Raw genomic sequence first — 22,726 nt, forward strand, 5'->3', positions numbered from 1 at the left:
CATATAGTATGTGATGAAGCTCACATGCATAAAGGATTCTATCAAGTACAGTATTTTTTATATTCTTATCGCCTCTGCATAGGAAACCAAGTTTTTTTCCCTCGAGATAAAGAAGCCCAGAATTGGTCCGAATTGAAGCGGAAGTGGTTAATTAGAGCTTTTTCATTGAAATCTTTAAATGAAAAATTGTGCAGGGGGATTTCACGAGCGGCAGCCGAGAATTGACGAAGTCGGCGGCGGAGGATTCACGAACGCTGCAGCGTATGTTTTGAGAGAATGAACTCACGAATTGGCAACACAAACAAAAACCAGCTGCCAACTGTCCCTGGGTTTTCAGTTCATCTAACTATTATACGGAGAGCATCCACGGCTGATTTCTCAAAATTTTACTCTTAAAAATACTTCTAAGATCTTCCTTAAATTATTTTTAACCTCTATTTTACAATTGCACATAGCAGCTTTCTTGTTTTTCATTATCTATTTTATAAATTTAGGATTAGATTTAAGAGAATGTAAATTTAAGATTAAATTTGAGGGGATGTAAATTTTTTTGTGGGTCCAACTTAATATAGGTAATCTATTGAATGATCACTTTATCTCACCTTTTATTATTTTAGCTCAAATTTAAAGTTAGAATTACTCTTCAGAGATCTGCTGTAGATGCTCTAAAGGAAACTAGTCTCTCAAAATTTTCACGCCTAAACATGTCTTTTCATATTTCTTTCTAAAGTTGATGGTTAAGTCTTTTCATTTGTTCAGATTTTTTTGGTTTTCACGCAAGTTATTCTTCTTTTCTTCATTCTCCATCTTCTCAGACCATCTCCAACCATTTACATCAAACCCAAATTCATTTTACAGTATATGTCACTTTCAACAGTAATTATTCTCCAATCATTTACACTAAACTCAAATCCAAAAGAATATTCTTTAAATATTTTCTTTCCACTTACTTTTTATACTTCTTCAATCATACCTATATATTTCTTTCAAATCATACATTTGCCCTAATTTTTTAATTAATAATTTCATATTAAAATAAATATTATACGGAAATTAATTTATTATTATTATTATTATTATTATTATTATTATTATTAAATAAGCAAAAAAATAATCCCTCCGTCCCACTCCAATAGTCCCATTTCCATTTTTGGGACGTCTCACTCCAATAGTCCCATTTTTATTTTTGGTAATAATTTTACACTACAAACAATGTAGTCCTACACATCTTTACTCACTTTTACACTAAAAAAGTAAGTTTTTTAATCTCAGTGGCCAAATGAAATAGGACTATTGGACCGGGACGGAGGGAGTACTAAACTTTAAAATAAAATTTATTAAATATTAACTCCTTCCGAAGGTCGAAGTGAGCATCTCTATTTCTTATGGCTCTATACCGAGATAGAAATTCTTGAAATCGAGCATTTTCATAATTCGCCATCTCAACCTCCGGTAGTGGTGCATCTCTAGCAACTTGAATTGGAGTAGTAAGGTCATGTTTCTTCAATTATCATGTTATGCAATATTATACAAGTGGTCATTATAGCCTGTAGTACTTCTTTATCCCAAAACGCACTGATCGAGCTACAATTGCAAAACGTGCTTGGAGAACTCCAAATGCACGTTCTACGTCTTTTCTGCATGCTTCTTGTTAATAACCCATATTATATTCTTTTCCTCTAATAACGTAATTAGCTGGAGGGGCAATACCTTGAGTGAGATTATTGAAAAGATGCGATGAATCCAACACGTTTATATCGTTGTTGGTGCCCGGCAAACCCAAATAAGCATGCCATATCCAAAGATCATAATTTGCTACCGCTTCGAGAATAATCGTTGGACTTCCACTACAGCCTGCAAATTGTCCGGCCCATGCAGTTGGACAATTTTTCCACTTCTAATGCAAACAATCTAGCCTTCCTAACATTCCTGAAAATCCTCATTTTCACCAATATAGAGAAGTCTAGCAATATCGTTAGAAGTTGGTGTCCGTAAATATTCAATTGAAAAAATCTTAATAATTGCACTACAAAATTTTGTGAGACTTTTAATATAACTACTCTCACTAATTTTCACATACTCATCAGTAGCATCTGCTGGACAATCATATGCCAATATACGAAAAGCGGCAGTTACCTTTTGAAGGGGTGATAATCCATACTCAAGTGAATTTATTATAATAATTACGACTTTACATGAGACTAATTTATTATAACTATTGCAGATGCAACAAGCTGAAGAGTTGCTCAAAGAAGATATATATTAATTATATACACATTGTTATTTTTTTTAAAAAAAATTGATATTTAGTTAAAATAGAATTACATTGTACTAATCTATTATACTAAAGGAAACTAGTCACTCAAAATTTTCCCGCCTAAACATACTTGAACAAAATTGTCTTTTCGTATTTCTTTCTAAAGTTGATGGTTAAGTCTTTTCATTTGTCCAGATTCAAATATACTTATAATAAACATCTAAATTCAAACATACTTAACATAATAAACATCCAAATTCAAACATACTTAATAAACATCCAAATTCAACATACCTAAATTAAGCTAAATATCAAGTATCATAAATCCTAACTCCATAGTTACTGCATAAATCCAAACTCAACACAACATAAATTCAAACTTCATAAAAAGTATCAAGGGAAAGTATGAAACCTTTTAAACACAGACTGATGCAGCCCAAGGTTCGTCGTTGAGGAAGCAGGAGTTGAAGAAGAAGTCATTTGGAGATGGTGGAGTTGGCGCCCCATGTTTATGTTTGATTTTGATTTATTTGCATTTGGGCCGAAGTTGGAAAACCTTATCTATTTTATTTTCAACTTTGTTATTTTAGAGCCCAATAGTCTAACTTATTGGGTATTTTCGAATTTTAGGGAATGAGGACCTTGTTTGGCTGATTAGGGTTTGTTTTAAGTTGTTTCCTTATTAGAGTAGGTTTACTTTTTGCCTATATATATGGTTGCTATGTAGTGGACGAAAATTGAACTATTATTTATCAAAATTGTGAGTATTATTCTCTCTTGAGAGTTTTTGAATTCCTCTTGAAATTCCAAGACGAATTCAACAATCGGCGTAACGGCGAGTCAACCAACCTTCGTCGGATTCATCGTTCCCGAGTTGCTGCGTCAACTACACGTTGGGGTGTAGGGATTCTATTCGCCTATATCATTCTGTGGGTTAGATTCAGAGATTCTGAAATTTCCATCTATCGTTCGTTCGTTTCAAAGTCGTTCGTTTGCATGTTCGATTGAACGGTCTGGCAAGGATCGTATCATTTGGCACCAGAGCCGCGTTTCATATCCAGGTTTTATTTTCTGTCTTCGTGTCAAGGGTAGACATTTTCTAGGGTTTTCTGCGTTTTCTCAAGGTTGCAAAGATAGGTTATACATCTATTTATATATTTTCAGCAAGCATCAAAGAAATTAAAAACATGAACTATAATGTTAAACTAGTGGCTATTTAAATCCAATATTATAAGTAAGTCCATGTGTTGGTTTATACTTCCAAACCTATAAGAGATGTATATATCCACATTCTCTCATAGTTAGTCGCAAAGCAATCTTAAAATATGATCCAAAAACGGAGCAACATAGCTCTTGAAAGTAATACTGTATGATGCAAAACATAGCTCTTAAAAAACAAAAATCCGAAAATCGACAATAACACATAACAATGAAAAATAGTAGTCCTATGATGCAAAATGATATATTGAGGAACCTGAAAATCAAAAGGAAGAAAGGCAGAATGAGTAGCTGCAATTGAAACAGTTGAGATTGAGGAGAGCGAGGTGGGCGGAGTTGTTGAATCGGGAGAGGCAAGCAACTTGTAGCAGCAGGTTTTAGTTTTTAGTTTCCCGGCGAGAGGCGCAAGTACACGTCGGCGGCGAGAATGGAGGCGGACTCAAACGACGGCGGCGGCGATTTGGGAGACAAGTGAACCTAGGGCAAGTTCTAATTTGGGGGAGAATTTGCCTAAATGAGAGGGGCTTCGCATCTAATTACATGATTTACCGACGGAATAACCACAGATGAACTCGGTCGTAGTTAAGTTTCTATTAGCAAGTGCGGAATAACGTCTGCGTGTGCTGAGGAATAATGATGGTATTTAAGTAGCTGAAATTAATACAATGATGCTAGTGTTGGAAATATGGTTTTAATGCCATATCTGGAAATTATTATTTAATTAAATATTTATTATTTAATTAAAATAATGATTGGATGTTAATCTACATCTCGAGTAGATCAACGTGATATACTTGAAGTCTCAAAACCGATTTCCGATGAGTGAGATATTGTATGTCAAAGTTTGGATGTTGAAGAGGGAAAATAACATTTGTTATGTTATCCCACATTGGAAAACATAGAGATGTTTTTCATGTATAAGAATAGCAAAGCACATGGAGTTGATAAATTGACTTGTGGGCTTGCTAGTGGGCTTGATCTAAGTACTAGCCTCGCGCACACACACACGCGCGCCGCCGCCGACGGACGGACTACGCCGCCGCCGCCGGACGAGCGGGCGGGCCGCGGCCAAGGACTTGGATCTTGGATCTTGGTGCTTTGGGGTGGTGTTTGGGGCCCAAACTATTTTTTGGACCAACTCCATTGGGCTTTTTTTTAAGCCCAACATGATTTATTATTTTGGCCCAACTGATTGTTTTACCCAAGCCCAGCCCACAGCAACAGTTGACAGCAGCAGCAGAAACACGCCAGCTACGACTTCTGCATGACAACTTCAATTTTGCAGCTAAGTTTCTTCAATGACTGCGCCCACCGGCCATCATCTTCAACATTTACGGCTTCCAGCCGTCGGAGTAGAATTCAAGGTCTTGAATTCATACTTACCACATGCCTATAAATAGGCCTCTGGAGAGCTTGCAGTAATACACCAAGAAATACTGCATTCTGCCATTTCTACACACACACTCTCTGCACAACACTTGTGCTCAGTTCTTGATCCTATTTAGTTCACCGGAGCTCGCCGGATTGTGGTGCTACATCCAACGAGACGAAGTCGTTTTACCTTTGGGGAAGATACGCCAAACCGAAGAGCACTACCGGGGCGATAATCTTCTTGCGGGAAGAGATTCATCTCGACTCGACTTTGTTTATACGTATAATTTATTTATACAGTGTATTTCAGTTGTATCAAATTATTTGAGTTGTAATTTCTCAAATTATTTACTTTGAAATATTTTTCAATTATTTTGAGTCGTAATTTCTCAAAATAAATATTTTGTAATATCTCGATCGTGTACCCGGTTCTAACAGCTAGTAATCATAAAATTAATGGAGTATGTTGTTAATGGTGCTACTAATCATATCATATAGTATGTGATGAAGCTCACATGCATAAAGGATTCTATCAAGTATTTTTGATATTCTTATCGCCTCTGCAGAGGAAACCAAGTTTTTTCCCCTCGAGATAAAGAAGCCCAGAGTTAGAGCTTTTTCATTGAAATCTTTAAATGACAAATTGTGCAGGGGGATTTCACGAGCGGCAGCCGAGAATTGACGAAGCCGGCGGCGGAGGATTCACGAACGCTGCAGCGTATGTGTTGAGAGAAGCTCCTAAAAATTTTACTCCTAAAAATACTTCTAAAGTCTTCCTTAAATTATTTTTAACCCTTATTTTACAATTACACAGAGCAGCTCTCATATTTTTCATTATCTATTTTATAAATTTAGGATTAGGTTTAAGGGGGTATAAATTTAAGATTAAATTTGATGTTTTTAACCCCTATTTTACAATTGCACAGAGCAACTCTCCTATTTTTCATTATCTATTTTATAAATTTAGGATTAGATTTAAGGGGTATAAATTTAAGATTAAATTTTAGGGCATGTAAATTTTTTTGTGGGCCCAACTTAATATATGTGATCTATTGGATGATCACTTTATCCCACTTTTTATTATTTTAGCTCAAATTTAAAGTTAGGATTACTTTTGAGAGATCTGTTGTAGATGCTCTAAAGAAAACTAGTCTCTCAAACTTTTCCCGCCTAAACATACTTTGACAAAATTGTCTTTTCATATTTCTTTCTAAAGCTAATGGTTAAGTCTTTTCATTTGTTCTGATTTTCACGCAAGTTATTCTTCTTTTCTTCCTTCTCCATCTTCTCATACCATCTCCAACCATTTACACCAAACCCAAATCCATTTTACAGTATATGTCACTTTCAACAGTAATTCTTCTCCAACCATTTACACCAAACTCAAATCCAAAATAATATTCTTTAAATATTCTCTTTCCACTTACTTTTTATACTTCTTCAATCATACCTATATATTTCTTTCAAATTATACATTTGCCCAAATTTTTTAATTAATAATTTCATATTAAAATAAATACTATACGAAAATTAATTATTATTATTATTATTATTATTATTATTATTATTAAATAAGCAAAATAATACTCTCTTCGTCCTACTCCAATAGTCTCGTTTTCTTTTTCGGGACGTCCCACTCCAATAGTTTCAGTTCTATTTTTGGTAATAATTGTACACTACAAATATTGTGGTCCCACACACCTTTACTCACTTTTACACTCAAAAAGTAAATTTCTTAATCTCTGTGCCCAAATGAAATGGGACTATACCGAGATAGAAATTCTTGAAATCGAGCATTTTCATCTGTCGCCATCTCAACCTCCGGTAGTGGTACATCTCTAGCAACTTGAATTGGAGTACAAGTGGTCACGTTCATCTTCAATTATCATGTTATGCAATATTATACAAGTGGTCATTATAGCATGTAGTACTTCTTTATCCCAATAACGCACTGATCCAGTTACAATTTCAAAATATGCATGGAGAACTCCAAATGCACGTTCTACGTCTTTTCTGCATGCTTCTTGTTTCATTGCAAAATATTTCAATTTTTGAGTACGAGGCTTTTTAATTGTTTGCACAAGGGTAGCCCACTTAATTAGGATATATACCGTTAGCTAAGTAATAACCCATATTATATTATTTTCCTCTAATAACATAATTAGCTGGAGGGGCAATACCTGAAGTGAGATTATTGAAAAGATGCGATGAATCCAACACGTTTATATCGTTGTTGGTGCCCGGAAAACCCAAATAAGCATGCAATATCCAAAGATCATAATCTGCTATCGCTTCGAGAATAATCGTTGGACTTCTACTACAGCCTGCAAATTGTCTGGCCCATGTGGTTGGACAATTTTTTCACTTCCAATGCATACAATCTAGACTTCCTAACATTCCTGAAAATCCTCGTTTTTCACCAATATAGAGAAGTCTAGCAATATCGTTAGAAGTTGGTGTTCGTAAATATTCAATTGAAAAAATCTCAATAATTGCACTACAAAATCTTTTGAGACATTTAATCGAACTGCTCTCACTAATTTACACATACTCATAAGTAGCATCTGCTGGACAACCATATGTCAATATACGAAAAGCGGCAGTTACCTTTTGAAGGGGTGACAATCAGGGGCGGAGCCAGGATTTTTTTTGGGGGGGGGCTGAACTGTTACGGGGGTTCGGGGGCGGTAGCCCCCGAAATTTTTTTTTTGGGGCATTCAATACATTTTAGACATTTTTTACTAAAATACAAATATAATCATAATAATAACAACATTTTTATAGATAATATAGTTCAAAACATTTACTAATTTTTTTTTTTTGGGCATTCAATACATTTTAGACATTTTTTACTAAAATACAAATATAATAATAATAATAATAATAATAATAATAATAATAATAATAATAATAATAACATTTTCATAGATAATATAGTTCAAAACATTTACTAAAAAACTTTTTGGGGGCATTCAATACATTTTAGACATTTTTTACTAAAATACAAATATAATCATAATAATAACAACATTTTTATAGATTATATAGTTCAAAACATTTAGTAAAATTTTTTTTGGGGCATTCAATACATTTTAGACATTTTTTACTAAAATACAAATATAATAATAATAATAATAACATTTTCATAGATAATATAGTTCAAAACATTAGCTAAATTTTTTTTGGGGGGCATTCAATACATTTAGACAGTTTTTACTAAAATACAAATATAATAATAATAATAATAACAACATTTTCATAGATAATATAGTTCAACATTTACTAAAAAAATTTTGGGGGCATTCAATACATTTTAGACATTTTTTTACTAAAATACAAATATAATAATAATAATAACAACATTTTTAGACATATTATAAAAAAAAAAAAAAAAAAAATCAAAATTTTGGGGGGGGGGCTCTAGCCCCCCCTAGCCCCCCCCTGGCTCCGCCCCTGGTGACAATCCATACTCAAGTGAATTTATTATAATAATTACGATTTTTACATAAGACTAATTTATTATAACTATTGCAGATGCAACAAGCTGTAGAGTTGCTCAAAGAAGATATATATTAATTATATACATATTGTTATTTTTTTTAAATCGATATTTAGTTAAAATAGAATTATATTGTACTAATCTATTATACTAAAGGAAAGTAGTCTCTCAAAATTTTCTCGCCTAAACATACTTGAACAAAATTGTCTTTTCATATTTCTTTCTAAAGTTGATGGTTAAGTCTTTTCATTTGTCCAGATTCAAATATACTTATAATAAACATCTAAATTCAAACATACTTAATAAACATTCAAATTCAACATACCTAAATTAAGCTAAATATCAAGTATCATAAATCCTAACTCCATAGTTACTACATAAATCCAAACTCAACACAACATAAATTCAAACTTCATAAAAAGTATCAAGGGAAAGTATGAAACCTTTTAAACACAGACATAACTTTAGATTTGACAGATAAAGGGAATATGCAAGTAAATATTGTGTAATCATCAATAAAATATACATAATATTTGTAAACATCACAAGAAGGTATGGAACTAGGACCCCAAACATTTGTATGTATTAGCTGAAAATGAGCAGTTGTTTTTATTTCAACAGATGGAAAACTTGAGCCATGGATTTTGCCTAAAGCACAAGCATCACAAAAGTGTGAAGAAGTAATAGTTACAGATTTATTCATAGCCTTAAGGGCTGACTTAAGAACATTATCACAAGGGTGACCTAGTCTAGTATGCCAAAGGTGTACGTCAGACATAGAATTGACTACAAAACACTGACCTGAAGGTTTGGTATGAGAAGTAGCAGATGGAGTCTTGGTCAGGTTCAGGTGATACAGTCCCTCTCTAATTATTTCTTCCAGTAGAGTTTGGTGAGTAAGTTTGTCCTTGACAAAACAAGAGTTAGAGTGAAATTATAGATAGACACTATTGTCTTGAGTAAACTGAGTATATCTCACTGAGCAAACTTTTGGTCATATGAGGAAGAAAAAAGACATTATTCAAAGTGAATGAGAACAAGATAAAATATTGGATCCAACATGAGTAATAGGAAGATGAGTTCCATTACCTACAGTGTGGGATTCACTACCATGATAAGGAGTTTGAATTTGGAGATTACTCATGTCAGATGTAACATGTGCAGAGGCTCCAGAATCCAGATACTAGTCAGAGGTGGAAGGAGCTTGAGTTGTAGCAGAGTTTATATTGTAGGCAGTGGTCTAGTAACCTGTGAGGAAGAACTTTGCTGCAAATATTGGTTAGATGTGGAATCAACATGAATAGTATTTGCCTGAGGATGAGAGTTTTGAGGTGGATTAGGCTCTGGTCTAGTAAAGCTCACATCAAACCGCTTGTAGCATTTGAGAGCTACATGATTTGATTTGCCACATAGTTGACAGATTTGCTTGTTGTGTGAAGAGTACCTTCCTCCGCCTCTGCTGCAGTTGCTAGATCATCTGCCAAATCTTCCTTCTCTACCACCATAGTTTTGTTGATAAACAACATTTGCTTGAGGAGAAATTTGCTGAGAGAAAAAATGAGTAATGGCAGAAGCCTGATTCTGCACACGTAATTCCTGAGTTTGAAGAGCAAATTGCACCTCATGTATTGAATGTAAACTAAAGCATGAAAATGAGAAGGAAAAATTGGTCTCCATTCCATGAATCGAGCTCATATATAAAGTTGTTACATAAGCATTCTAAAAGCGGTTACATCATAATTAACACCCTTACTAACTACCTAACAACCACGCCACATCAGCAGGTGATCTAACTAACTCTAAGGAGGTGATTGGTATGGTGGAATGGAGGTGGGAATGGAATGGTGATTCCTACCTCCATTCCATTCCTATGCTTGATATAGTTTTATTTTAGGAATCACCATTCTTAAGGGAATCACCATTCCTTTACATATAGGAATCATCATTCCTTCCCTCCAACATGGTATTACCCATTCCATTCCATTTCTAATTCCACCTAAATTTAGGTTTTGACGAAATTACTCTTATATATTTTTCACCCTCATCCCCAACCCCACCCCACCCCCTCCCCCCTGCCCCCCCCAAAAAAAAATATTTTTTATTTTTTTTTAATTTTTCTCGCCACCCCACCCCCCACCCCCCAAAAAAATATATATATTTTTTAATTTTTCTCGCCACCACCACACCCCACCCACCCCTCCCTCCCCTCCAATTTTTTTTTCTCCCCACCCCATCTGCCACCCCCCCCCCCAACATTTCATTTTTTTTTGTTTTTTTTTTATTTTTCTCGCCACCCCTCCCAACCCACCCAAAAAAAATTAACCTTTTTTTTTAGTTTTTCTCGCCACCCCCATCCCCAAATTTTTTTTTTAAAATTTTTCTCGCCCCCCCCACCCCCACCCCCAATTTTTTATTTATTTATTTTACTCGTCACCCCCACCCCACCCCACCCATCCTTCATGATGCCGAAATGCGACAAAGATACATGCCCCATTGGTATTGCAACTTAAGAAGATCCAATTCCTAGGGAAAAGTTCTGGTGAACCTGAACATGCAATAAAAAAGGGGTAAATTTGGTATAATAAATTTCTAAATTTTAGTTTTTCCCACAATCTTTCATTCTTGTTTCAAAATTCATGACAAATCATTTTTTTTTTGGAATTTCCCACGATGACATATTTCGATCAAAAATTTAAATGACGTGGCAATACAATGTAATTACATGAAAATTATGTGACATGACAATCGAATTGCCCCATGCGTTTTAACGGTGATTGATCCCATTAGAGCAGCGCTTGGGGCGGCCTTTAAAACGTGGAGGCATTTTGCTTTAGTTTTGAAACGTTGAGGTAGTAAACAACGTCAACCCTGACGTTAGGGTGTTAAAGGTGACAGGGGTGTCAACGTTGAGGGGAAAAGTGGTACTTAACCCTTAAATATGCCACATCATTCAAGTTCGGCGCCAGGTCATTTAAAAAATTCGCCGAAAAATCACACTATGGAAAATTTCAAAAAAGTGATTTATTATGTATTTTGAAACAAGAATGAAAGTTTGTGGGAAAAATCAAAATTTGAAAATTTATTAATGTTTTAAACCAAATTTACCCTAAAAAAATTGGGAGGTAAGGGGGGGAGGGGGAGGGGGTTTAGTGGGAGGTGGGTGGGAGTGGCGAGATTTTTTTTTAGAAAATAAAAAAATAAATTGAGGGGAGGTGTGGGGGTGGTGAGTAAAATAAGCAAAAATTTGGGGGAGGGGGGTTGGGGTGGGTGGGGGTGACCAGAAAAATTAAAAAAAAAAAAAAAGATAGGGGGTGGGGTTGTGGGTGGCAAGAAAAATTTAATTTTTTTTTCGGGTGCATGTTTCTGTGTAGTAGTAATATGCATGGAAAATAAGTCAGCTTTTTATAAAAATAAATTAATTTGATTAATATTCAATTTTATTTTATTTTCGATTTTACCCTAGTGCATATTTTGGTTTGTCCCTATAAATATAACACAAAATAGAGGTGGAAGAGAGATGCAAAAAAATGTCAATTTGATAAATTATGATGTAAATGTTAATTTAGCAAAACAAAATAATTCCATTCCATTCCTAAAATTTATTTTTAGATACCAATCATAGGAATGGAATCAAACAATGAATTACAATTCCATTCCTTTTGTATTCCTTATGCATACCAAGCAAAGGAATCACCAAAGTTTGTCATTCCTTTCCTCCCTTCATTCCATTCCTACCTCCATTCCATTCCACCCTCATTCCATTCCATCATACCAATCACCTCCTAATGGATATAAGCTATAATATCTAATAACTTCCCATGTCATCGTAGGCGATGAATTCTAAAACAAAAGATGATGCAAATTTATATGCAAGCATGCATTTGTTTTCGGCAGGCTTGAGATCGACATCTGAAATTGATGGATTCACTATGATTTCAAGGTAGAGTCTCTCTCTCTCTCTATCTCCCTCTCTCTAATGAAAGTTTTTCTTGGCGCCCACCACCCTGCACTTCATTCGCTTGGGAAGAAAGGGGAAAGTAAAATTAAATTCCCCTACCCTTGTCTCTTTTCCTTCATTTCTCTCTCCTCCAAGATTATGCCATTATCTCTCACCATTATTAACCAAGAACCACCACCATTGATATCCTTGTAGCCGTCCCTAGGGGTCCCCCATCTTGCCCTTTGCCCTTCCCAATCCACCGCCCTATATTTCCAAGATTTCGATGGTCTCGCAGCAACCTCCCTCTATTATGTACCGTTACATTGATTTCAGAAGAACAATCGAGAGAAGGGTTTCCCATAATTTCCTTGGAACGAGTAACGTCACTATAAAAATATGACCAATCGTGATGAAAAACATAAACTGAGAAATTGACAAGTTTTTAACATAATCATTTAGGGGTTATGAAAAAATTATTGCAGAAATTAATAGGAAAAATAGAATTTGGAATTTGAGAGATAACAGTGATATTGAAAGAAAAAAATGAATTGTTAGAGAAGAATTATCAGATAATGGGGTTGAATTAATAACACATGTGTTATCGGCATAAGAAATTGTTAAACTTTATATTGCTTTATATATATACGTGCGTTTACTTAAATCTTTGAATGAAATTTAAATAAAACTTCTGATTTTGTAGGAAAAAAAATAGTTGAAAAACTGTGTTTAAATATAACATACTCCTTTTGTTCCACTAGAATATGCTCAATTCTTTTGACCAGATAGATTAAGAAACTTACTTTTGAAGGGAAAAGCGGTGTGGTCCACACTTGAGCATTCTAAGTACATTATTAATCTCCCAAAATGGAAAACGAGCATATTAATTCTAGTGGGACGGAGGGAGTATATATATATATATATATATATATATATATATATATATATATTAGTTATCTGTAATTAAATGCTTCATCCATCCACAAATGATATACAATATTGGGTTTGACACATGTTTTAATAAAATAGTTAATGTATTTGTGCTTAGTAGAAAAAAAAAAAAGCCTCATCATGGTTGAATTGAGCGTGACTCAAAGGTGATTTTTTGGTAAATAATGAGCATTTAGTTATAAAGTTGAAATATGAGGAAATTAAAGAATGTTGGGGTCATAGCTTGTTTATAAGGTTTATATTATTTGTAAACATCAAATAAGTGAATTGTTATATATATACTTTTGGTAGACGGAGGAAGTATATAACACAAATTTAACCCATCTATCCACCTCAAAATTTGGACGTCAAATGGAGCAAGAGCAAAAGGATAGTAGCACTAAATATTTGAACTTTCACATAATTTTTACTTTGCATATTAATTTAAAATTCTACTTTTAAATATACGATATCACTTCATTCTAATTTTACACATGACGAACATTTTCGGCAACCTCAAATCTTATGTGGTAAAATAGTTAACTGACATGGTAGAATTATGTGATGTGGCAAATTAATGCCAACTTGGATTCTGAAGTGGCGACCCCATAATCATGAATCTCTAACCACAACCTTGAATCTCACAAACTCACAATTCTCTAAGTTTTAAATTATGAAAATATAATGAATTAAATGATAATTTAAAAATTTTGAACCTATTTTATTATAAGAACAATATTTCGTTACTACTCCAACTACATCGTCTAAAATACTTTCGTTTAACAGTTCCGATTTTCATCTTAATATTCATTCGCAAGAAATTTTTGTCACGTGCAAAATAAGTGAAAAATCAAAGCTCGTATATTTAAAAACAGGATTTTTAATTTATATGCAAAACTAATACGTAAAAGGTGGTGTATTAGCGAAAGCAAAATTACATAAATCACACGGTTACAGCAAATATATAACAAGTAAAAGCGGCACATCACGAGCATGTATGTACCCATGCATTTTATTCATTACATCTTAGGCTTAATTTAACTATAAGGCTGCCTTGCTTTGCTTAGTTCTGAATGTCGACGTCCGCCTTTTCACCGGCAAAAGTGCAGCACCTGCAACCGCCTCTGTTGTAGCTCCGCCCGCAGCACCCGTAGCGGCAGTACCCACCACGCCCGCCACCGCCCCCACCGCGTCCTCCCCCATACCCGCCTCCACCGCGTCCTCCACCATAGCCTCCACCACCGCGTCCACCGCCATAGCCGCCTCCACCGCGTCCTCCGCCAGGGTAACCTCCATATCCGCCGCCGGGATAACCTCCATAGCCTCCTTGGTCTTTGGCTGCATCTCCTTCGGTTTCCTCAGCTGTGTTCAAGTAATCAATATATTATATCAATTACCACAACACTCGACTTCCACTCACGCACGTGCATGTTCAAGTAATCAATATATACATTCATATTTTTGGCATTTTCAGAACAATATAACATACATGCATGTACTTTTTGGAAAAAATGGATGATACATTGTGATTGCATTGGTCTAACGGTAGTGTGGTTAATTAATGCCCCAATATAAGAGATTCTGGATTCAAATTTACGATGACGCGGTCTTTAAATATCTTTATTTACTTGTTAATTTATCAAAATAAAAATAAAAATAGATGACACAAAGACACACACACACACACACACACATATATATATATATATATATATATATTATTGAAGAAATTGCTTACATGGATCAACGGCATTAGTGGTCTCAGCGAGTTCTCTGCTGGCTGAAGCTACTTCTGAAGAAACCAGAAGAGCCACAGCTAAGAAAAGGCCGAGAAGAAGAATCAGTTTGGAACTCATTTTTCTTGGAGTTGTGAAATAGTTGTGTTTTTTGTTTAGGATGAGAATGTTGCTGAGATAGATCCTGTATTTATAGAAAAATCTTGAACAGTAAATGTGTTTCACATAATAAATATTGGGGTGATGAGTAGGGCCTTTGTTGGTTGGCTGTTGAAGATACACATTATTTAAAACGAATTCAAAAGTCAATACTAGTACTGCATCTTCATCCCAATCATAATAAGTGGGGAGTCATACATATAGTACATGGCATGCATAGATGTGTCTACTTAATGAAATTATAATTTTTCATGTAACTAAGCTTCAACATCAAAGAATATGATCGAGATGCAACGCTTTGACATTTTTTGCTATAATGTGTTGGAAAGGAAAGAATCATTTACATTGATTGGAGATCAAATCAAGATCAATGATTTAGAGTTTCTTAGTTTGTAACTTTCCTTGTATATTGCTTTTCAGCCCTATAAAGGGTAGATGTAATTCACAGAAACAACATCAAGCAATACAATTCAATTCAGTCTCCTAAACATATCAATCTATACAAATTCATTGATACCATGTTCTAACATGGTATCAGAGCAGGCATGATTTTGGGAACTCAGAAATCATTCATCACTGTTCCAAATACCTCAAAACAATCAAGGCAGCAATAGCCTTTTTCTTCCTTGAAAAAAATATGTCAGGAAAGATTCAAGCCACAAATCCAACCACCTCAAATAAATTAACTTCCTCAGCCGAATCGGCCTTCTCAAAAATGAGAAGGGAGGCCCCCCGGCTACAGATCTTGCAGTCGGCAACCAACCGCTTCGACACCAACATTTCATCATCGAAAGAGACCGGGACCGGACTTACCACCACATTCCGCCATGCACCACGGCCGGAAGCCCGATTGCAGCAAACCACCGCCGATAGAAGCGAAGAAGGCGGAGGAAAGAACCCAGGCGTCTCGGTCGCCGTCGCCGCCCAATCTTCGCTGCCGCCGCCGAATCATTACTACGGCGTGGCTAACTATCAAAGGCCTACCGGAGCAGCGGCGGTGGCTGTGGGAGCAGCGGTGGTGGCCACGAATCGGACATCTCCGGTTGGGCAGAACGGAGGGAGCAGACGTGAAAGGCCTACCGGAACAGAGGCGGTGGCTGCGGAAGCAGCGGCGGTTGCCGCGGATCAGGCGTCCTCGGCTAGGCAGAACGGAGGGAGCAGATGTGAGAGGGAGGCGGATGGAGAAGGGAGGGGAGACGTGAGAGGAAGGGAATTAGGTATAGGGTTTGGTGTTTTCACACTAAACCCTCATTCTTCTCTTTATTTGCAAAAAATACCCCATCCTTTAAAATCTGCCCCCCTAAGTTTCAATAAAATACGAAAGCTACCCCGAGGTTTTGTTAAATTGCAGAACTTACCCCATCTTATGCAAACTGCCCCCCTAAGTTTTCGTAAATTACAGAAACACCCCAAACTTCTACATAATACTAAAATCACTCCCCAATTACGTAGAAATTCCCTAAATTTTTCCGCTGCTTATCAAGCCTCTTGTGATAACAGGGATAGAGAGGAATGGTGGTTTTTTGATTGTGGAACTACTGATACGATGACCTTTGATAAAATTGATATTATTAAGTCATCAACATCCCACCGAACACATGATCAAACTGCTAGTGGTGATTTGACTCGTGTTGAAGGAGCCGGAACTATAGAAATTTCTCTTACTCTTCGTCTCTCAAATTGTCTATATGTTCCATCTCTTTCTCATAAACTGTTGTCTATTAGCCATGTTACAAAAGAGCTCAATTGTACCATGATAATGCATCCCCACTTCTGTTTTCTTCAGGATATCAGGAAGGGGAAGATTATTGGGCGTGACACTGAGCGGGATGGATTGTACTATGTGGATGAGATAGCTCAACAAGGCAAGGTGATGCTGGTTCACGGAACTGCTGACCGGGAAGCCTGGCTTTGGCACCGTCGGTTAGGGCATCCATCCATGGGGTATCTTAAGCTTTTATTTCCTAAATTAATAAAGAATGAGACTTTATCTTGTGAAACTTGTGTTTTAGCTAAAAGTCACCGAAAATCTTTTAAGCCTAATGATACACAAGTGAACTCCATATTTTCTCTTGTTCATTCTGATGTTTGGGGTCCTTCACCTATTGTGAGGGGTCAAGGTTTTAGATATTTTCTGCTCTTTATTGATGATTGCACTAGAATGACATGGGTGTATTTTCTCAAAAATAAATCTCAAGTTTTTGAAAAGTTCACTCATTTCTTCAACATGATTCAAACTCAATTTCAGAAACATATCCAAACCCTTAGAACCGATAATGTATGGGAATTTGTCAATCGATCCATGCAGGACTTCTGTCAACAAAGAGGGATAATTCATCAAACCACATGTTCCCATACTCCCGAACAAAACGGTGTTGCTGAACGAAAAAATAGAATTCTCCTTGAAATGACCCGTGCTATGATGCTTGAGTCAAAGGTACCCACCCACTTCTGGCCTGAAGTTGTCTCCACATCTGTTTATCTTATTAATCGCCTTCCCACCAGAACCCTCTAGCTTCAAACTCCATTACAGAAATCATCCACTCTTGCTGATATACCTCTCGCTCTTACTCTTCAACATCGAGTTTTTGGTAGTTTCGTATTCGTTCATATTCCCAAGCATGAACGGACTAAACTCTCTCCTTGTGCCATTAAGTGTGTGTTTGTCGGGTATGGTGTTAACCAAAAAGGGTATAGATGTTACAATCCTAAAACCCGTCAAATCATAACCACCATGAACTGCGACTTTCTTGAAACTGAATATTTTTACAGTACCCACCTTAACAGTCAGGAGGAGAGTGAGAAAGAGAGTGAGATCGACCTGTTAAGTTGGTTACCAATGCCAGGCCCGGAAGCAGACCCAACAGAAAAAGTTAGCCTTGCCACCGAGCGTATTTCATCCACTCCAGAACAATCTAGTCCGCTGCATGAGCCTATATCTTCTCCGCCACTGATATCTGAGGTAAGAGCTTCTGAACCTACTATTGTGGCTTCTGATTCTGCTGATCATATTTCTCAAGTCATTGAAGAAGAACAAGAGGATAATACAGTAGATGGAGATACTGGGAGATATGTGCTACCACCCAGGAGCAATCGAGGTGTACCTCCTAAACGGTATACCCCAGAGAAAGTTGTGAGGAATTCCCGATACTCAATTGGGAATATCGCCAAGGGAAACTTGTCCAAAAATGCCACAGCCTATGAAGCAGCCTTATATGATGAGGAGATTCCACAAACAGCAGAGCAAGCCCTGAAGATCGAGCATTGGAGAAATGCTATGAAGAAAGAGATAGGGGCCCTGAACCGGAATCACACATGAGAGAAGTGTCGGTTGCCGAAAGGGAAGAAAATTGTGGGATGCAGATGGGTTTTCACAATCAAACGAAAAGCCGATGGATCTATTGAGCGATACAAAGCTCGGCTGGTTGCAAACTGATACACACAAACATATGGGATCGACTATGCATAAACTTTCTCGCCTGTGGCAAAAATGAACACTGTCAGGGTGCTCCTCTCCATTGCTGCAAACAAGGATTGGGATCTTCATCAGTTTGATGTTACAAATGCCTTCCTTCATGGTGAGCTTGAAGAAGAACGGGAGGTATACATGGATGTACCCCAAGGTTTTTCAGATGAGTTCGAGGAATGGGAGGTATGCAGATTGAAAAAGACTTTATATGGGCTCAAACAGTCTCCCAGAGCTTGGTTTGGAAGATTCACCAAAACTATGAAGAAGTTCGGGTACCAGCAAAGCAATTCAGACCACACCTTATTCTTGAAGAAACGAGGTGATCTTATTTCTTGCTGAGTCATTTACGTTGATGACATGATCATAACAGGGGATGACTTAGAAGAAATTCAGAAGTTGAAAGCAAATCTTTTCAAGGAGTTCGAAATGAAGGACCTTGGGAGACTAAAGTACTTCCTCGGGATCGAAGTACTCAAATCGAAGAAAGGATTTTTTATCAATCAGAAGAAGTATACTCTTGACCTTCTTGCAGAAGCAGGGATGCTAGATTGCAAGCCAGTTGAGACGCCTATGGCTGTCAATCATGGGCTACAGATTGTGAAGGGAGCTGAATTGGCGGATCGAGGAAAATTTCAACGTTTGGTAGGGAAACTCATCTATCTTTCCCATACTCGGCCTGATATTGCATATGTTGTTGGAGTTGTGTGTCAGTTTATGCACCAACCACAAGCTGACCACATGGAAGCTGCACTCAGAATTGTGATATACTTGAAAGGAACCTTTGACTATGGAGTACTGTTCAGGAAGACTGAACATCTCGAGATACAAGCCTACACTGATGCTGACTGGGCTGGAAACCCAGTTGACAGGAAATCAACAGCAGGATACTTTGCCTTCATTGGAGGTAATCTTGTCTCTTGGAGGAGTAAAAAATAGAAGGTGGTGGCACTCTCAAGTGCCGAAGCAGAGTTCAGAGGAATCAAAAGTGGTCAAACCGAAGTTCTTTGGTTGAGAAAACTACTGACAGAATTGGGCCTCAATCCAACCAAGACATGTCGAATGTTTTGCGACAACAAAGCAGCCATTAGTATATCCGAAAATCCAGTGCAGCATGACAGGACGAAACATGTTGAGGTCGATAGGCACTTTATCAAAGAAAAGATTGAAAGTGGTATTGTGGCACTACCATTTGTTCGATCTGAAGATCAACTCGCTGATATTTTAACCAAGGTCGTGAATACCAAGAATTTTACAGAAGTTCTCAACAAGTTGAGCATCGGAAATCCCGTCACTCAACTTGAGGGAGAGTGTTGGAAAGGAAAGAATCATTTACATTGATTGGAGATCAAATCAAGATCAATGATTTAGAGTTTCCTAGTTTGTAACTTTCCTTGTATATTGCTTTTCAGCCCTATAAAGGGTAGATGTAATTCACAGAAACAACATCAAGCAATACAATTCAATTCAGTCTCCTAAACATGTCAATCTATACAAATTCATTGATACCATGTTCTAACATAATGAAACCACATTTGTTAGACACACACACGTAATATTCGAACAATTTTTTAGTCAGGAGTGAGCTCACTAAGATTTTAATTTCTGTATAAACAAAATATACCTGAAATTTACTAAGTTGTGAAACCAATTTTACCGACCAAGAAAATAGTTCACAAAATCCTAACAGAAGGACATAACAAATTACTTTCTCAGTCCCATAGCATAGCATGATTCTATATTTTTTGGCACGAATATTAGAGAGAACTTGATTAAAGTAGATGAATAAATTTTATTAGAAAATAGCCCACTTAATTAGAGGATTAAATAGATGGATCCACTTGATTAAATGATTAAATTAGATTGATCTATTTGCATTATGATCTTAATTTACTTCTATTTTGAAAATGGGTCATTATAAATTGAATATCTAAAAATAGATTTTGTATCATGTTTGATAAATTGCATAAGTAAATACAAAAAATTTAAAGACCACGCGACGAATGACTCGAACCCAAGACCTCAGGTTTTGGACATTAATCTTCTACCGTTAGACCAACACATACATTTTTTTATCATGTTTTAGAGCGAGTGAGGGAGGAGCAAGTTGGTTGGGGAACTAACTCTGCATGTAAAGACTGAAGATTGCAACGTGCATGTTGATATTCAAACAAATACTAATATATATATATATATATATATATATATATATAGGGGAGGGCTAAAATAAAAACACTTCTTAAAATATAAAATATAAACAATTTTCAGCCTTTAGATCATCAAGATCTACAGTTGATTCGTAACCCTGCTGGATGAATTCGTGGTCTTGGGTTCGAATCCCAAAGGTAACAAAAAATTATTTTTCACAATTCGTAATCATGTTGGATGAATTCGTAACAATGTTGGATAAAATTCGTACATTAAAAAACGTTTATATTTATATTTTAAGAAGTGTTTTCACTGTAGCCCTCCTCTATATATATATAGGGAGATGTTCAAATAAGAACCACTAATAAAATAAGAACGGAGAACCATTTTAAGCCATTCGATCATCAAGATCTACGGTGGATGCATCATCTTGGTGGATGGATGCAGGTGCTGGGTTCGAATCCTGAAGGGAGCAAAAAAATTATTTTTTTCGGATGCATTAAATTTAATAGCGGATGCAGTAATTTTATTGGTTCTTATGTTCTCACGATAATTGTGGTTCTCACTATAACCGCACCCTATATATATATATATATATATATATATTTCTAATCCATTTTTGTGATTGGCTTCTTTCATTGCACATGTATGTACTATGTGTGAACTGCGGAAACTTGTAAACATAACAATTTATTAATGCTGCAGTGTAATTAATGATAGATAAGCCTACGTACGTACACATCTTTATATATATCTTGTCCGCGATGATGTGGACATGGAAACATGCACACTTGTGCAAATTGGGTTCAACGTATTCACACACGCTTATGTATATAATAATTAATGTGTTGTGTACCTTATATGCATTTTTATATATGAGGAGGTATAGCTATTACATTTACAAATATTCTATTAAATGGGAATACCTAATTTATATGTGCAAATTCACACACGCAAACTCGTATTTTGTATATACTAGCACGACCATCCGTGCGATGCACGGTGAAATCGAAATTAAATAATATGTTATTTAAATAAATAAATATAAATATTAAACATAAATAAATATAAATATTAAACATAAATAAAATATACTTGAATGATATGTTATTTTCATACACAAACATAAATAAAAGTATTCAAATTTTAACAAAGAGAAACAAAAATAAAATGTATTAAAATTTTAATCACCTATTCGATTTAAATTTATTTTTGTTAATTTTTATACCATATTAAATATCTTTTATACCATATTAAATATATTTTTTTATAAATTATATTTGATAATGTTTAGAAAAGAATTAAATTTATAAAAAGAAAAGAGAAAAAAAATAGTAAAAAATTGATGGGAGAAGAGAGAGAAAAATGGAGAGAAAATATAAAGGAAGAAAAGTCCTCTTTTATATGTTGTATAGATGAGTAGTGAATATATAGATAATTCAAAAGTTAGTTTTTTGTACACAATTAATAACTGCACTTGTTGATTATCGTGGGTGTATGGGACGTGGGTTTGGGATATGTATTACAAAAATTTTAATATATTTAGTTTTGTTTTTGTTGAATCTATTCACGATTTTGATAACCATGTTTTTAGCAATACAGTTGCTACAACTGCAATTCAGTTTTAGCGGAATTTTTTTTGGTTTAAGCGGGAATAAGTTACCGTTAAAGTGGTCTTTTATATATTATATAGATTCGGTAACACATGTTTGTTATAACACACTTATATTACAACTATGCATTTTTAATAAATCAATTATCATAATTGAGTTCTACATACCACGAGAGCGAATATAATTAAGGTTTATATTATATGACCCCCTCTTTCTCTAAATATATTGATGGAATTATGAGCTTGTTAGAGCGATTAGAATGCGAAACATAAATGATATAGAAAATGAGAATACAACTAAATAAATTGAATTGAACTCGTGAAACAGATACAACGCAATTATAATGTATATGATTGTCTTATTTATAGGCATAGTCCACTTCGTGAAGGAGC

At 35.6% G+C, this 22,726-nt stretch overlaps 1 protein-coding gene and 1 long non-coding RNA gene across 2 annotated transcripts; both read right to left on the bottom strand.

Annotated features, from left to right (window-relative positions):
- Positions 1-8,906: 8,906 nt before the first annotated feature.
- On the bottom strand, positions 8,907-9,578 carry LOC131024508 (uncharacterized). The gene is made up of 2 exons (XR_009101882.1): positions 9,435-9,578; positions 8,907-9,252 (listed from the first exon to the last, which is right to left on the bottom strand). It is a non-coding gene; the product is annotated as an uncharacterized LOC131024508 (long non-coding RNA).
- Positions 9,579-14,076: 4,498 nt separating this feature from the next.
- Positions 14,077-15,147, bottom strand: LOC131024509 (glycine-rich protein 3-like). The gene is made up of 2 exons (XM_057954016.1): positions 14,951-15,147; positions 14,077-14,574 (listed from the first exon to the last, which is right to left on the bottom strand). The coding sequence occupies exons 1-2, from the start codon at positions 15,066-15,068 to the stop codon at positions 14,276-14,278; spliced, it is 417 nt and encodes a 138-aa protein (XP_057809999.1). The 5' UTR covers positions 15,069-15,147; the 3' UTR covers positions 14,077-14,275.
- Between the last annotated feature and the right edge of the window lie 7,579 nt (positions 15,148-22,726).

The sequence above is a fragment of the Salvia miltiorrhiza genome, chromosome 5 (assembly GCF_028751815.1).
Source record: "Salvia miltiorrhiza cultivar Shanhuang (shh) chromosome 5, IMPLAD_Smil_shh, whole genome shotgun sequence".
Lineage (NCBI taxonomy): Eukaryota > Viridiplantae > Streptophyta > Magnoliopsida > Lamiales > Lamiaceae > Salvia > Salvia miltiorrhiza.